We start from the raw sequence: 18,494 nt of genomic DNA on the forward strand, positions 1-18,494 counted from the left end.
TGTCCACTTTGAAGTGCCCACTCTTCTGTCCTGTCCTGTCCTTTGTCCAGGAAGTAGTCTGTCACAGTAGAAGTGACTCTAACCTAGCCGGCCACACAATACATCATAGGCGTAAAGCACAAGTTACTTACCTTCGGTAACAATATATCTGTAAGAAACATTAGTTAGTGTCAGATTCCTTACCTTAGAATATCCCCAGGCGTCAGACTGGATCCGGAAAGTTTTGCGTAGCAGTACCCTTGTGCATCGGTAGGCGTCGTCCGCGGCTCTGCGTCGGTCGTTGGCGCCGTGATAACGTCATCAGAGTACTTAGACGCCGCCCTCGCGCGCTGACGTCAGTTCTTATACACAGCATTTCCGCGCCAGAAACGCAGAGCCATGATAAAAACCGACACTGGTGCCATGAAACTAGGGCCCTCAAAGGGAAGAACCTTAACCCTAGATATCGGTTCGCAGAACGGGGAGGATGGGTGGGGCGGTAAGGAATCTAACACTAACTACTGTTTCTTACAGATATATCGTTACCGAAGGTAAGTAACTTGTGCATCTGAAAGAAACAGGTTAGTGTCAGATTCCTTACCTTAGAATAGATACCCCAGCAATATCAACTCCGGTGGTGGGTCTGCGAACCAAGATCACACCAGAAAGTCATGGAGCACGGAACGGCCAAAGAAGCCATCTCTCCGGACTTGTCTGTCCAGGCAGTAGTGTCTAGCGAACGTGTGCTGTGAGGCTCACGTAGCTGCCTGACAGATGTCCTGCAAGGGGACTCCCCAACCCAGGGCAGTAGTAGCCGCCGTGGCCCAAGTGGAGTGGGCACGCAGCCCCACTGGAGGTTCCTTCTTAGCCAGAGAATAACAGGCCTTAATGCACAAAACGACCCATCGGGAAATGGTGCTTTGTGCACTGCCCGTCCCTTCTTAGCACCCACGTGACCAACAAACAGCTGGTCGTCCAGCCGGAACTGGCGTGTGCGGTCCAAATAAATTGAGAGCGCACGTTTTGGGTCCAGACGGTGGAGCCTCTCTTCCTCTTTTGAGGCATGTGGAGGCGGAAAGAAGGTGGGCAAGGTGATGGACTGCCAGATGTAGAAGGCTGTAACAACCTTGGGCAGGAACGAGGGACGTGTTTTAAGACAACTTTGTCCGGATAGACAGAAAGGAAAGGAGGCTTGGAAGAAAGAGCCAGAAGCTCCATCACCCTCCTGGCAGAGTTGATGGCAACCAGGAATGCAGTCTTAAGAGTACGAAGACGGAGAGGACAATTGTGAAGTGGCTCAAAGGGAGCGCACATCAAATAAGTTAGAACAAGGTTCAAGTCCCACTGAGGCATCACGAAAGGAACAGGAGGAAACATGCGAGTGATGCCCTTCAAGAATCTATTTACAACAGGGGACTTGAAAAGAGAAGGCTGACCAGGAAGCCTTATAAAGGCTGAAATGGCAGAAAGGTAGCCTTTGATAGTGCCCAGAGCAGAGCCCTGCTGGGCAAGTGAAAGAAGAAAGAGGAGAACCTCTGAAAGAGGGGCAGAAAGGGGATCCACAGCCTTTGCTGTGCACCATGCCACAAATCTGTTCCACCTGCAGGCGTATACCACTTTTGTGGAGGGACGCCTGGCTGCCAGAATGACATCACAGACTTAAGGAGGCAAGTCAAATGGCCTCAACTGCCGCCGCTCAATCTCCACGCATGGAGGTGGAGACTGGACAGGTTCGGGTGGAGGACCGTCCCCTGCTGCTGTGACAGAAGGTCCTCCTGAAGAGGCAGACGAATCAGGGGATCGACTGACATGCTGAGTAGCTCGGGATACCAGTATCTTCGTGCCCAGTCCGGGGCCACAAGGATGACTTGGGCCCGGTCACGCCTCATCTTCTTCAGCACTCTGGGCAGAAGTGGTATACGCGGAAAGGCATACAACAGACCGCAACACCACTCGCGACGAAAAGCGTCGCTGAGCCAGTGCCGCCTTGGAAACTCCAACGCGCAGAACTGATGACATTGCACGCTCTCTTCTGTGGCGAATAGATCTAACCAAGGCTCTCCCCAATGCCGAAAGAGACCTTGCGCTACGTCCGAGTGCAGATGCCATTCGTGATCCATCATGCACCGACGGCTGAGTTCGTCCGCCCTGGTGTTCAGGGAACCTATCAGGTGTTGAACCACCAGGGTGACACCCTGGTGTTCCAGCCATTGCCAGAGGTGCAGAGCCTACTGGCAAAGGGTCCACGACCACACCCTGCCCTGTTTGTTGCAGTACCACATGGCAGGGGTGTTGTCCATGAACACCTGCAACACACTTCCCCGGACAGAGGGAAGGAATGCCTTCAGTGAAAGCCGGATCGCCGCAGCTCCAGAAGATTAATGTGGAACCGGGACTCCGCCGGAGACCAGAGGCCTCTGATCTCTGCCTCTTCCATCTGGCCCCGCCCAGCCCAGGAAGGACGCATCCGTCACAACTACGTGCTCCGGTTGGGGTAGGGAGAGGGATCTGCAGCTGACCCAATCGCGGTCCGTGAGCCACCACTGCAACTGTCTCGCAGTGCCCTCCGAGATCAGGACATAGTCGGACAGGTTGCCCCGATGCTGGGCCCACTGAAACTTCAGGTCCCACTGCAGAGCCCACATCTGCCACCTGGTGTGATGCACCAGAAGGATGCAGGAGGCCATCAGCCCCGGAAGTCGCAGCGTCAACCTGACCGAGACCCGGGATAAAGGCTGAAAGATCGGAATCAGAGCCTGAATTTCCCGAACCCGCTGTTCGGGAGGATAAACCCGAAACTGCGCCGAATCCAGAACCGCTCCGATGAAGAGGAGCTTTTGAGAGGGACACAGGTTTGACTTCGGCACATTGATGAAAAACCCCAGCAAGTGCAGGAGGTCGGCCGTAGTCTGGAGGTGGCTGACGACTGTCTGCGGCGAGCCTGCCTTCAACAACCAGTCGTCGAGATAGGGGAAGACTAACACCCTTAATCTGCGCAGATGAGCTGCGATCACCGCCATCACTTTTGTGAACACCCGTGGGGCGCTGGTAAGGCCAAAGGGGAGCACGGTGTACTGAAAGTGCTCGTGGCCTACCGTGAACCGCAGGTAGCGCCGGTGGGCCGACAGGACGGGGATGTGGAAATAAGAGTCCTGCAAATCCAACGCTACTATCCAGTCTCCGGGGTCCAGGGCAGCTAAGACCTGAGCCAAAGTCAGCATCTTGAACTTCTCCTTCCGGAGGAAGCCATTGATGTTCCGCAGTTCCAAGATAGGGCGTAGGCCCCCTTTGCCCTTCTTGGGAACCAGAAAGTAGTGGGAATAGCAACCACACCCTACTTCTGGCCCAGGAACGCGCTCGATGGCCCCCTTGGCCAAGAGGGCCGATACTTCCTCTTGTAGAAGTTGCAAGTGATCCCCCGACACGCGGTGGTACTGCGGTGGCATGGCTGGAGGGGTCGCCTCGAAGGGGAGGGAGTAGCCCCTTCGGAGGATTTGCAGCACCCACCTGTCCGAAGTGATGTCGCGCCAGTGGAGGAGGTGATGGCGGACCCTGCCCCCCACTGGCGTCAAATAGGCCTGAAAGCTCGGACTAGGAGGGCTTTGAGGCAGATGCTGCAGGGGTAGATGTGGACTGGCCTCGCCGTTGTCCCCTGGCACCGCCACAGCGGTTACCACGTCTGCCGCCGCGGTGGATGTTAGACTGCGGCCCGTGGCTGGCAGGACGTGAAGGGGCGCCCCTTCCTTGGCCACGAAAGGAGTGAAAGGCAGAAGATGCCTGACACTCGCTCGACAGGCCCAAAGACTTGGCCGTAGCCCTGGAGCCCTTGAAACGTTCAAGCGCATGATCTGCCTTGCCACCAAAGAGGTGGCTGCCATCGAACGGCATGTCCATGAGGATGTTCTGGACATCAGCTGAGAAGTTGGCGGACCTCAGCCAGGCGTGGCGGCGAACCACCACCGTCGTTGACATCACCCTGCCCAGCGAGTCCGTGGTATCCAGCCCACATCGAATGGAATACAGCGCTGCGTCTCGTCCCTCCGCAAGGGCTTGAGCAAGCTTTGCCCCGGCCCCCTCCGGGCACTCCGGCAGCACGGCCACCACCGGATCCCACAGAGAGTGGGTGTAACGGCCCAAAAGGCAAGCGGTGTTGACTGACCGCAACCCCAAACTGAGGGAGGAGAACAGTTTCTTGCCAAACTGTTCATACCGTTTGGATTCCCGATCTGGAGGTGCAGTCGGGAATGCGGACTGGAAAGTAGAGGCCTGGATGACCAGGCTCTCGGGGGTGGGGTTGGTGGACAGAAACCTAGGGTCGCCAGGAGCCGGGCGGTGGCGCCTGCCGACGTTCCTATCTACAGGGGAAACTGTAGCGGGCCAGGTGCCCAACAGGACGTCTGTGAGAGCCTCATTAAACGGCAGTGGAGGCTCCGGAGAGCCTGCCTGCGGTTTAGGGACCTCAGTGTGGATGTTAGACCTCACAGTCGCGTCGGGGAGCTCAAGAGCCAAGGCCTTGGCCGCCCTCGTCAGCACCACACTATAAGCAGCCCCCTCCTCCGTAGCCACGGTAGGAGGGGAGACAAAGCCAGTGTCAGGTGAAGTGTCGAGACCACTGGCTTCCCCTAGCTCGTCTGTCCAGTCCTGAAAGGACTGACACTCCCGTGTCAGAGGGTCCTCAGACCCCTCCCAGTCACCCTCGCCCTCCATCTCCTGAAAATCAGGTGCAAAGGATGGAGCCGGATCATAGAAGAATTGCTCTTCTGCCGGTGTCTAATGCGGCGTCGAGCGACGCTGGTCCGACGCCGGATCCGGACCGAGGGTAGAACAAGGGACGGCGCCGTCCGGGGACGGTGCCGGGCGCGACACCCTAGGGGGTCGACGCCGGCGGGGTCGTAAGGTCGACCAGCGGCGACCCGGATCCAGAACCGGATCCAGCGGGGCCCTGCGGCGCCGGGACTGTAGTCGCCGACGGCGCCGGGGCCGAAGCACCCGGCCCGTTTAGGCTCCCAGCCGGGACCGTGGGGCCCGAAGGCGCCGGGGAACCCGACGGAGGAGAGAGCGACCTCATGGCCTAGAGGAAGGCATCGATCTGCTCCGGCGTCGCGTTTGGCCCAGGTACCGGCGGGTATGGAGCAGTCCGCGACGCCTGCGACTCCGGCAGAGCTGCATGGGCGGTGTCGCTTGAACCCCCGGCCACATCGCGTGAGCATCAGGGGGAGTCGGAAGAGCGATGTCGCCTCTTCGACTTCTTGTGCCTCTTACCTGAGGACTTGGAACCCGACGAATAGTGACGACTGGCCGAGCTTCGACGACTGTGGCCCCGCGACCGGTCCCTCGTCCCCCTCCTGGACCAGGACCGTGAGCGGCGCGGGGCCGACTGCCGGATCTCGAGGCGCTTACAGGACCGCTCCCGCCTAGCCTTCGACGTCAGAGCCTGGCAGTCGGGGCACGACTTGTCGTCGTGGTCGGCCCCAAGGCAATAGAGGCACCGGCGGTGGGGATCGGTAACTGACATCAATCGGTGGCAATCGGTACAGGGCTTGAACCCGGGCATCCCTACCGGCACCGAGAGTCGTAAAGAATTGAAGAGAGATCAAAAAGGATCGAAAAAAGTTTAGTCAAAAAGTGACTAAAGTACTGCTTTTTCCAGATCTGCACTTGCCGGCGCGGAAAAAAGAAGAACTGACGTCAGCGCGCGAGGGCGGCATGTAAGAACTCCGACGACATCATCATGGTGCCAACGACGCAGACGGACGCGGAGCCGCGGACGACGCCTACCGATGCGCAAGGGTACTGCTACGCAAAACTTTCCGGATCCAGTCTGACGCCTGGGGATATTCTAAGGTAAGGAATCTGACACTAACCTGTTTCATTCAGATTAGAAGATTCCTCCTGGGTGCAAGCCTCACTGATACAGAGGCCTATTAAAATGTTACACAGGCCCTAGCCCTATTCTTTGTGATTTCCCTTATCAGCCCTATCTCCTTCCAAAGATGTGCCCAGGCTCACTGACAAGTGACCTTTTCGGAATCAAGGAACCCTTCTGATGTGCACTAGACAGCCTACTCCAATGTGTGTGTGTCCCACACAGCTCTCAGGAATGCAGGCGAGAGCTGTCTGGTATGGCTCCTTCACATGCTTTCCACAAGACTCTCTGCTTCCAATATGGAACCCACAGCCTTAATGTATTGTACCACTCACAGAAACACATTTATCAACCACGCACATGCACACACAAGCGCTGCTTGCTAACACCATGTAGTCACAGGGTAAGTTAAGCGCACAACAGCAGAACTTTGCATGAATGAGCCAGTAGGCCCCACTACAGTGACCAATGTATGAAGGCCTGTTTACTCTACTGGTCACTATTACAAAAACTGTGCGCTGCCACCACTGCGCTTATGCTACTTTACTCTGGGCAAGGGCAGTAGCCCATTACCACTACTAGGGTAAAGCTTTCCAGTACAACAAGATCGCAATCTACGGGACAGGCCTAGGTCGTGGCGCACATGCATAATTTGCGTTTGTCCATAACTAAATATCAGCACCAGGTGTGCGGGTATTGTCCATCGCCGAGCAGAAGTACACGTCCGTGGCCAGGCAGGGGAACACGTCCATCGCCAGGCAGGGATACACGTCCATCGCCAGGCAGGGATACACGTCCATCGCCAGGCAGGGATACACGTCCATCGCCAGGCAGGGGAACACGTCCATCGCCAGGCAGGGATACACGTCCATCGCCAGGCAGGGATGCACGTCCATCGCCAGGCAGGGATACACGTCCATCGCCAGGCAGGGATACACGTCCATCGCCAGGCAGGGATACACGTCCATCGCCAGGCAGGGGTGCCCGTCCATCGCCAGGCAGGGGTGCCCGTCCATCGCCAGGCAGGGGTGCCCGTCCATCGCCAGGCAGGGGTGCCCATCCATCGCCAGGCAGGGGTGCACGTCCATCGCCAGGCAGGGGTGCACGTCCATCGCCAGGCAGGGGTGCACGTCCATCGCCAGGCAGGGGTGCACGTCCATCGCCAGGCAGGGGTGCACGTCCATCGCCAGGCAGGGGTGCACGTCCATCGCCAGGCAGGGGTGCACGTCCATCGCCAGGCAGGGGTGCACGTCCATCGCCAGGCAGGGGTACACGGCCATCGCCGGGCAGGGGTACACGGCCATCGCCGGGCAGGGGTACACGGCCATCACCGGGCAGGGGTACACGGCCATCACCGGGCAGGGGTACACGGCCATCACCAGGCAGGGGTACACATCCGTGGCCAAGCAGGGGTACACGTCCATCGCCATACAGCAGACATTTCCATCCCAGCACAGGGCTTACCATTAAGGGGGTAGGAAAGAATCCTCAGCAAAGTAACATATACGTTCTTGAGATATTTCGTGATAAATCTTCGAGGACGCATGTATACAACAGTAAAACGAAGCCTTTGGCCACAATTATTCCGACCTCATAAATGCACAGCATTCTTTGTGCTGCGCGTTTACAATGGGACGTAGCCAGGGGCTTAGTTCAAGGTTTCTTAAACAGCTGTTACACACGGAGACGGAGGTTAAACGGGCATGAGACACTTCACCAGTGAAATAATAGACATATCTGCCTGCTTTTACGACACTGTTTGGGCTAGCATGGCTTTGTCTCTGGAAAACGCATTCCCGAGTTCAGTAAAGGTACTTCAGAGTATTGAACAGTATCGAATGTACTCCTTCGTAAATCACAACGCACTCCGCTCTAAGCCAAAGAATGAAATACCCTTACGCAAAAGAAAAGGCTTCTGGGAAAGAACCCAGGTTTGGCAATAATAATTGTTAGAAAGAAAATGTGATGAGGAGCAAGGAATCTAACATTTAGTTTGAAACTACATTAAATTGGGACTTTGTGTTCTCTTCTCTATTTTCAGCCTTAAAACAATCTCAGGCCTTGCCTGTGTCTACTTCAGCCTTTAAAAAGCCTGCTTTGACAGGGCGAAAACCGTGTTGGCTGTTCGATTTATCACCATGAAAAAAAAGAAAATCAAAGGGAGAAATTCTTAAAAAAATAAAATAAACACTCATTGCCTTCCTTTCACGTGTTTATCAAGACACAACCCGAAGAGGACCTATAATCTGTAAAATAGCACTAAAGGCATAAAACAGCCTACAGGGCCTAAAGTAATTTATTTTCTTATTAAATTCCTAACAAACTGATAAACCCCATTAAGAGCCTACATTCGCATGGCTGGATCCAACGCAAACTAGGAAACAATATGTTAGTGACAACATTTTTAGCACCCTTCGCTTTACGGTATTGCATTGAAAGTACACTAACAAAAGAGATTGTCCAACTAAGCTGAATGGGCACCCAGCGAGTATAATATAATTTGCAGATGATGCAGTGCTAATATTACACAGTACTCATATCGGCTTTAAAAATCCTTCATCTTTCTTGCTTAGAAAATCTATTAGAGAAGGTTGTAAAATGCAGTACAAAGAAGGGTTTGAGCACAAATTGTAACAGCGGATACATGACCCAAAGGAACGAGGGTGTGGTATATATTAGGTATACGCTAACAGCGATATATGGTTTACAATTGGTAAAACAATCTTTTTTTAGCGATTGGTGCCCACATAAGAGTGACTAAGTGCAATAAAGGTGGCCTGGCAATTAAATAAAGGTCAGAGCCATTGCGAGCATAATAGACTGTGACATAAAGAGTTGTTTTAAAGATAGGAAAGGATACAAGGGCGGATTAGTCAAATGGAAGAAAGGAGGCATTTTGTGGGCAATTTTATATGGTGGACATTCGCTATAAATGTCTTTTGGACTGTTTAGATACGAGACTTCCAAAGAGGGGGCTCAATAGGAAAAAGATAAGGGACATCTCAAAGAGAACAGCATTGCATGACGTGTAGTGCAAGGCTTGATAATATCGAGAGGGTTTTAATAGATATAACAAGTAGTTATCAATAAACATAAAGGAATGAAAAACTTATATGGTTATATTCACAGGAGAGATGGAACTTATCATGGCTCCCTAAATCATTATATGGTGAAGGATTATTACACTACGTCTCATATTTGTGTTACGACAGGAACTGCATAGTAGCGGAACGATATTTTGGGGTAAGACAAACATATTTAATGATGTGATGGTTATTCAATGTGACTAAGAGATGCCCCATTAAGTGTGTATTAGACAAAGAACTTGAAGATTACTCTACTCAATTTCCCCTATAGAAACATTGGATCTGATAAAAACAAGCGGCATTCACAAAAGGAATTGTGTGTAATACGCAAGATAAGAGGTGGGCAGGCGTGATTTACACAATGCATGCTTGGATGGGAAGCCTTAGATCCATAGTGATACACATGGAAAGATAAAAAGTTTGATTCACCTGGTTTCTGGTTTTGATTTACACGCGTGGTTCATATCTTGGAGCTCAAGATTTGTATCCTTTCTACTGCTTTTCACAAATGGGTCTTTCCTTCACAATTGTATGTAATTGTTGATTCACTCAAATTGCGTGGCCAGCGTCTGTTTCTCCTTGGTGTGCAACACAATTGAGAAGAGACTATGGTTTTTAATAATGAGGTCAAAGAAGACTATGATACACGTCTGAGGGGTGATGGTGGTCAGTATTCAATGTTTTTTATGCATGCAAATAATGCATGATAAAATCTAGGAAATTACTAATTATATGTATATTCATTTATAAGTAATTGGAATGTATAGGTTATAGTTTGTGTTTTTCCTTTTTTGTTCTATGTATGACGTACAGCCTTGAGGAAGCCCAATTGGGGTGAAACGCGTGTCGGCTGTGGATCATTGTGGTTTAAGAAATAAAATTTGAATTTCCAACATCACGTGGCTACTGGAAGTCGATTTCGATAAAGAACATTGATGGACAAGAAAGTGCCAAATTGCACAAGGGATAAAAGTGACTATTTTAGATGTGCACTGGTGTAGTATTCTTTGTATTGTGACTTACTGCCTGAATTCGGTTTGGGCAGGTGGTCTTTGTGGATGCCCTAGGTGGATGCGCACCAAACACCCAAGTTGCACTCTACATTGAATTTATCGATCTTGAAATTGAGGCGAAGGCCAATTTAACTAAGAGAATGTATGTTGATGTGCAGGTCATCATAGCAAATCCACCATTTCTTGTACTTTGTAGGAAACAACTGTCAGTGACAATATTTTTAGCTTTTTAGCACCCTTCGCTTTACGGTACTGCATTGAAAGTACACTAACAAAAGAGATTGTCCAACTAAGCTGAATGGACACCCAGCGAGTATAATATAATTTGCAGATGATGCAGTGCTAATATTACACAGTACTCATATCGGCTTTAAAAATCCTTCAACTTTCTTGCTAAGAAAATCTATTAGAGAAGGTTCTAAAATGCAGTACAAAGAAGGGTTTGAGCACAAATTGTAACAGTAGCAGGTCAAATGATTAAAACTCTTCAAAGTTATACATAACTTGGAGTTGAAAAAGAGCCTAATGAAAAGCTAAGTGGCTCTGCTAAGATTTGCACAACTAAAATTAATAAAGATTATAGATAGTCCATCATTGACACCACTCCTCAATGACATTGAAGACAATTACCTACCAACATAAAGCTATTGGCTGGAAACTTTCCCTGACAAAATGAATGAATGTTGATATGTAGAGCAAAACAAAGCATGCAGTACCATCCTTACCCTTCCACAATCATCAAGCCAAGCTCAACTTCGACTAGAATTCAGCCTGACCGACCAACACATAAGAATTAATGGGGCCCTATTAAGGTGCTTGTTCACAATGATAAAAGCAGATGGAAATTCCTTTAAGGGAAATCTCTACAACGAATCTGAAGTCCAAACATATAGGAACATGATTCCTTGGCATAGTGAAACTTTAGCTTCCCTAGAAGAACTAGGAATGGAAACAAGCCCTTTCATACAGAAATCTTCATCCTGAAAATACATACGCCTATAATGTCTTGGGGCAAAGCTCTTCAACATTTTTCCACTCTATCCTTACCAAGGACAACTGTGCAGCAAACCAATTTCACACATATCATTCGGCATCTATATCACGGTTTCTCTGGAACAAATACATCCGATTACACTTTGGGTGCCTTGATCTAGGTTAACTGGAACAATCGTGCAAACATAAAAGAGCTGAGCCAGCCTGCAGGTTTTGTAATTATCACAAAGAAAGTCTGGCACATGTTAAATGTCCAACTTTTTCAGCATAATATAAACTGCGTCTATTACCATCTTTCAAGAAATACGACCCTAGATCCTGTAAAGTAATAGTCTTGTTCTGCTTGAACAACACAGAAGACATTATTACAAATAACTGTGAAATGTATAGATTTGGTACAAGGCACGTTGGGCACTCGACATTACTAAGCCTGATTATTAATCCATCACCCATATTGAGAAATGAAGTGACATTATATGATGTTATTAAACACACGATAATTGTTTATTTAAATGATTTCTTGTACGGTGTTAACTACAAATAAATAAAATACTTGACACGAAGGACATAAACAATTAGTTCTGACAACAGTTGTCCACTCCCAATAAGGTCAAGTGCAGGTCTGATGGTAGGTTTGGTGGACCCACCACCATTGTGCACAGGTAAGATTATTAGAATCCTGCTAACACATTGTGTGTAGGAACAGAAGCAACATCTTGTCACAAGTGGGACATCCACTGAATTCATGTACTGAACAGAAAATGTAATAATTTTTTATGCTTACAACTGAAAACAATGCATTTAGATATTTTTATTCCATTACATCCATTCACATTCATCCACTCACATTCACCTAACCGTGGTACTGAAATACCACACCTTGAAGATCTTAAGAGTTGCTCAGAACATGCAGGCTTAGAAAACACAATGATGACACAGCTCCCAAAGTCGACTCACGTTTTTGTTTAAGGCCAGAGTTTCTGATTTAACCCCCTGTCCAGTCCCATCTGGTACCTCGCACCTTGCAGTTCAACGAGCATACTCGAATGGATAAAACAGATCAGTATTGGAGACTCCATTAGGCAGTGATTAGTTTGTCAATAAACAAAAAAATACAAATAAAACCTGGGCATGGCCCACAGTTTTTCTTGCATGCTTGACATGCCCAATGTCAGGTTTGCTGGATATAAAAGCTGCCTCTTGATTACACCTCAAGCCGCCTTTGTCCGCCCAGTCCCTTCTGTCTTTATCCGACTCTTGTGGATTCCTTTTCATCCCTGCTTTCTCTCTTTGTTCACTGTATTCCTTCCTATCTTTTCTTACGTCTTTTTCAACCTCTTCTGCAAGATGGGAGCTGGAGCGGAGTCAGAGTCCAAAGAAAGCCGGTACTGAGTCACAAAGTAGGGATCAGATCAAGAACCCGAGTGAGGCGTTTAGACAACAGGCCTCGCAGAGGAGAGGCCTGTTGCAAAGATTGACTTTCAATCAGGAGCCTTGGCTCCCGCCCTCCCATAGCAAACAGCAGTGTCCCGAGGGTCCGCACCCCGGGACACGGCAGGAGCCGGCCCTAGGGGATGGCGGTCCCCAGGGCCCTCGAGTCCTCCAGGAGGGGGGCCACGCAGCCCCCCTCCCACAATACATAAAACCCCGGTGGCTTTAGGGGCCTTGGAGCCACCCCCTGCCCCAGGGGGTGACAGACATTTTGCAGAACTACATCAGAGCGATAGGGGGAAACTCCAGTACTTTGGACTGGATTATGTCCCAAATAGCATTAGAGGAGGCGACAGGTTAAGACAACTCAGGCGCCTGCAATCCAGATACATAATAGACCTGATGAATAAATCCCAAAAAGGTTTGAATAGTGGGGAGGAGCTGGCGGTGCATTTGGGCAAGTGATGGACATCCCACCCTGGTCTGATATACCAACCAACCTTTCCGGTAACACTAATTGATCCTGGTTACTGGCACCATAGGGTATAGGAGAGATACAGAATTGAACTGAGATACAGCTAAAGTAAATACAGATTCTGTAGTTAATCAACCTGGAATAGGATGATTGAAACTGAGATTGTGGATATTCTGCTTGATTGACTAATTATACTGTGTGAAATATGGAAAACCTGTTACTGAGATAAGATAATAAGGGTGGAGTTTTGAGCTGTGAACCTTAAAAGATATTTTGATGTTTAGAAACTTTAAAAGTCGTATGGTCTAATAATGTATTGTAGGGGCCTGAACATTCAGGGGTGGATATGTAGTAAGTTTGCTGTATGGTAACAGCTTGCCAAGAGGCCTGGTAGCTTCAGAGCTTCTAGTATTGAAGTACAGTAAGGAAATGGGACATATACTGATCCACGGAGAGAACGAATTGTGTAATTTAATTTAATGTAGGCTGTACGTGTTGTTTTCCAAAAGTACTAAGGATAGTATTTTGGTTAAATGTATTAACTTACGTGCCAGCACTGTCTCTCCCTACAGTCGGGTACTGTGGGGAGATAAGCCGATCCACGGCAATACCATCAGTTACATTCACTTTAAAAGGGATTGTATCACCCGGGAGAATGGAGGGTTTGGCAACATGTTTGCGCACCTTAAGTTATTCAACTTACCAAGGAAAATGGTACTCTCTGATGCATATGAGTGTATTCTAAGATGGCGCGCCTCTTTCTAAAGTGGATGTTGTCCCATTTCTATGTCTATGCACGAAGTAAAACTTTATTAACATGCTGTTTCGCAGGGTGTCATTGACACTGACGAAGGCTTGTAGCTGAAACGCGTTTGTTGACCATCGGCAAATAAACGAAGTGTGTGCCACTTTCCCTCTTGTGAGTGCGGTATTTCTTAAAATCAAGTTTTGAGATTTTGAATATATATATATATATATCTATATAGATATATATATATATATCTATATCTATATATATATATATATATATATATATATATATATATATATATATATATATATATATATATACACACGTTTGAAAAAATCTAATTGTTAGCAATTGTCTGGCGAGGGTACCAGACACCATCATATTCAGTGAAGACAACCATAAGAGTAGTCTGAAACAAAATCAAAGAATGCATAACTTGGACAACAAAAGTCTTATTTTCCATTAGATTTCTTTATAAATCTGATAAACGTTTAACATGAGATACACTTGTTTATTAAGAAGTCTGATGCTCGTTCGTTCGATCTTTGAGAGGTAATCAACATTGTACAGTACTGACTTTCTTCGTGTTCACTGCTGTTTACAGTGAGCATGCATAGGCCTAGGCCTTTTTCCTACTGGGTTACATTTCAATAGACTGCTCTCCACATGAAAACATACCTTAACCAGGAAAAACGACACACCATAGGTCCGCAAGGAACGTGCTAGCTTCACATACTTTACTTTTGCTTCAATTTCAGTCATTTCGCCACAGTTTTTATGTTCCTAGAAAAAGAGTAGAAACAGGTCAATGCTTTTGTGAATAAACACATAGTACATAATGTAAAAGGAAGGGGGATGAGAATTGTGACTGAAACCAGTCGGGTTCCTTAGCTCTTTTTAGAACCTCTGGCAATAAAATTGACAAAAGGTCAGCTTAGGTCAGCTTGAATAAAGGTGAACCTACTTGAAAATTATTAGGAGGGGAACAGACAACTGAAGCATTTGACCTACTGCAAATAGGCTATAGAGTGTTTGTAAGTCCAGAAAGAAACATAGCGTCTGGTTCCCAAGAGGCTGCACAAGATGGAGCAAGGGACTTCAGGCTTTTGGAGACTAATGGTGCTCCAGAGCTAGAGAGAACAAGAGAACTGAGGAATCTCAATAGGGTTCCTCTACAGCTATCAACAGCAGTTAGGGAGTCACTGGACTGAGAGGGTGCACTGGCTGCAGCACCAACGTTTGGCAAGTCTCAGTCCAGATACAGAGACCCATGTGCAGAGGAGGCTTGAGCATGTACAGCAGCCAACTGGGCCGTGGAATTTAAGAGCATATGTGTCAGAAGGAAAGGGCTGAAGGGAAAAGCCAGTCAACACCTGTAGTCCAAAACACACAGGCACATGTTATGTAATACTTACTGTATGCGAGGGAGAATTATAAACTCATATGGAGTAGGATTACCTCAATAATATTCTTTCTCGTGGAGCATTCAGCACAAATAAGACCCCTGGGTAAAGGAGGTATTAGAAAGTGGATTATTAGTAGTGGTAAATATGCATCTACCACTGGCAATAATGCTACTCACACAATATAGGGGTCAGAATAGGTCTTAGAAAATGATTCCATTGGTAGCTTGGCTGCGAGCAGGCAGGCTTAACTTCAAAGCAAACACAAGGAGATGATGGACGGAGTTCTGATCCTTTTCAGACACTCACCCCCAGTCACAGATCTGGGTTCAATCCATCATCGTTCTTTAGCTCACTTCGCCACCCCAGTTAAGACCCAGCAATATGCAAATCAGTCTTGACCCTGTGCCCCATGGGAACAAACCAGCCCAAACTGCCAAGCCAGGCCTTCCCTGTACCTGAAACAAGCATCAGGGAACCGGTTTCAGGGTTACACACCTCATCAGCCAGGCTAGATTGAATTCTGTGACAAAATGATCAAGGGACCCGCATCTGGGCACACCCTGCCAACTTAGGGTGAACAAAGCAAACACAAGGAGATGATGGACAGAGCACTGAAACTTTTCAGACACTCACCCCCAATCACAGATCTGGGTTGAATCCATCATCGCTTTTTAGCTCACTTCGCCACCCCAGTCCAGACCCAGCTATATGCAAGTCAGTCTTGACCCTGTGCCTCATGGGAACAGTCTAGCCCAAACTGCCAAGCCAGGTTTTCACTGCACCAGAAACAAGCATCCTGGGAATGGTTTATGGGGAACACCCCTCAACAGCCAGGCTAGCTTGAATACAGTGGTAAAATGAACAAGGGACCCACGTCTGGGCATACCCTGCCAACTTAGGGCGAACAAAGCAAACGCAAGGAGATGATGGACAGAGCGCTGAAACTTAACTTCATAGAGCATTTAAAAACACAAATTCAGTAAATAATTAAAGCACAACACACAAGAAAAACCCAACACCAAGTTATAAAAATAGGAAATATTTGTATCTTTAAAATGACACCAAAATGAAAACAATCCAATGTAGGGAACCGGAGATGTCAATTTTGAACGATTTAGCTTTATAAAGCACTCACAAACCTATAGTGCCTATTAGGACCATCTGGTCGCGATACATAATGACAAAGTCAAAGTTTCAGGCCAACTGCGATGGAGCCCGGCATGGCTACTCTGCGGTCAAAGTTTTTACCCTCTGACTTAGAAACTTTTCTGGAGCTTTTCTTCCCAGGGTCCCTCTAAGCTCTCAACCATTCCGGATTCGGTGAGGGTTCGCCAGCTTGCCTTGCGATGAGCTCCTGGTGAAACTTATGAAAGTCAGACCTCTGGAGTTTTCCCTCGGGACCAGAAATCCAGGCAGGCTCGCAGTTGCACGTGGGCAGCTTGACTTTTGCAGTTGGTCCCGGTCACCTTTTCTACCTTCCGCCTTAGAAACTTTTATGGAGCTTTTTTTTCCAGGGGTCCTTCAATGAAATTTGGTGAAATTCACCTTCAGGTGAAATTTGGTGAGGGTTCACCGGCTTGGGTTTCCACAAACTTCTGGTCAAACTCTGGAAGTCGGACTTCCGGAGCTTTTCAGGGGGACGAACCTGGACAGCAGGCCAGCTCGCGGTTGAGGGTCACCAGCTTGGCTGGCCAGATTGAGTAGGTCCACTATGGAGCTTTTTACTGAAGTTGCTTCAAAATTCTTCAAACGTCTGGAACTTCTTCCTGAAGTTCCTTTGAGGGTCCCAACGTGTCCAAAACTCACCCCAAGGGCCAGGAAGCTCCAAGGTGGTCTTTGAAAGTTTGGGACTTCAATTCCCACAATCCACTTGGACAAAACCCTTACAAATCCACTGGTAGTACTCCAGGCTGGGGATTCTAGGTGGTGATCATCCAAGTGAGGTCTGTTAACCAGTAGCTTGCAGGGAGTCCACTCTTTAGTCCTTTTAAAGCAAGATTGATCCACAGGGCAGTAGTTCCATAATATGCGTCAAGGGCAGTCAGTCAGAGTGCAGGGCCTGGTTAGTGCAAATCACTTTCCAGCATGGCCCCTTCTTCTGTTTCAAGCAGCAGATCTGAGAGGCATTGCCCCTCTCAGATACTTATTCAGTGTTCTCTGGGGTCACAAAGGAGGGCACTCCTGTCCAATGAGGTGTAGTAGGACACCCCAGAGCATGACCATTTCCTCCAAAGTGTGGCACAATGGTCTCCCAGAAATCACTATTTCTCCAAAATGTTATATGGTTAAAGTCCCAGCAAAGAACCAAGAGGTGACTAAATCAACCTCCAGGATGGCTCATCTCCATATCCCCCCTCCCCCACCCCCCTGGCATTTACACATTCCTTCCTTAAGCCTGCCATCTGGCTGGGTTAAAAAAGTTGGGGTGTAAATGAAACTGGTGTTTCCTGCCTGTCTTCTCCTTTTATTGAAGATTATTGTTTACAACCCCTTGCCCTGGCTCTGGTATCCCTATGTAGCAGAACCCTCTCCTCCCAGAATGGCTCCTTCACCCCCAGGGTTACTTATCACCTCATCAAAGCAGCCTGGTTAATCCACCAAACTCTGACCAATCAGGACAGAGCACTAGAAGGCTGCATTATGGCGTACAGACAAGAAAGTCTTGTAACTTCTTGTCTGTACATTTTAGGATACATTCAACAATAGCATATTGTTGGATTTATCATTACTAATTTAGTAAGTCCTTGAATTATATTTTTATGATTGACCTTGCAGGAATTATTACTTAAAAACGTCTTGCCATGTTAACCTATGTAGCTGAGGATCTGTAATGGGGAAAATGAACTGGGCAATTTCTCCAACACCAGGGCTTGTAGACCATATTTTATAGGGACCCTTACTATATCTACAGGACCCTCAACACTGGAACACCTAGGGGAGACTTTAGGGGCTCTGAATATGCAAAAATATATTACTGCTCCTAGCACAAAGGTCAATTTTGGGAAGCACTTTACTACAATGTGGGGAGTGAAATGTGCAATTTCACTAAACCCAAGGCACATCAAACCTATTGTATAAGGGTCCTCCTAAAAAATACCGCCCCCCCCCCCCAACCACTGGGACACCTAGGGAGACCCTGGGGTACCTAATATGCCAAATCATTGTAGGTTATTAATTTTAAGTGCCTCAAACACCATAGGTGAGTTTGGGCACAATCTGCATTTTAAAAGCAGACCTGCAACAATGGCCTGCTTTTAAACTGACCTCAGTCCTCGGCAGTACACAAATGCAGGTGCAGAAAGGGCTGCTGGCCTCAAACCATCCATGCTCTATTATATACTAGGGACTTAAAGGTAGTTTTGATCCCCCAGCCCTATAATGTACTAGAGCCTTACAGGGTAGGCCATGCCAATCATAGGGGTACCCTAACCCATACTGTACCCTAGTGCATGTAGGTGTTTTCACTGTATTCTAAGTGTGTTTTTAGCAGAGCC

The 18,494-nt window shown here is 48.1% G+C and overlaps 1 protein-coding gene across 2 annotated transcripts in view; it reads right to left on the reverse strand.

The window, feature by feature from the left end:
- The window catches only part of TLN2 (talin 2), a 1,508,116-nt gene that overhangs the window by 547,699 nt on the left and 941,923 nt on the right, over positions 1–18,494 (reverse strand). For both annotated transcript variants that reach the window (XM_078684194.1, XM_078684193.1), the window contains exon 13: positions 14,273–14,377. In XM_078684194.1, the coding sequence (XP_078540320.1) occupies positions 14,273–14,377 (105 nt within the window). The remainder of the gene's footprint in view (positions 1–14,272; positions 14,378–18,494) is intronic.

This window comes from Lissotriton helveticus, chromosome 3_2 (genome assembly GCF_964261635.1).
Source record: "Lissotriton helveticus chromosome 3_2, aLisHel1.1, whole genome shotgun sequence".
Lineage (NCBI taxonomy): Eukaryota > Metazoa > Chordata > Amphibia > Caudata > Salamandridae > Lissotriton > Lissotriton helveticus.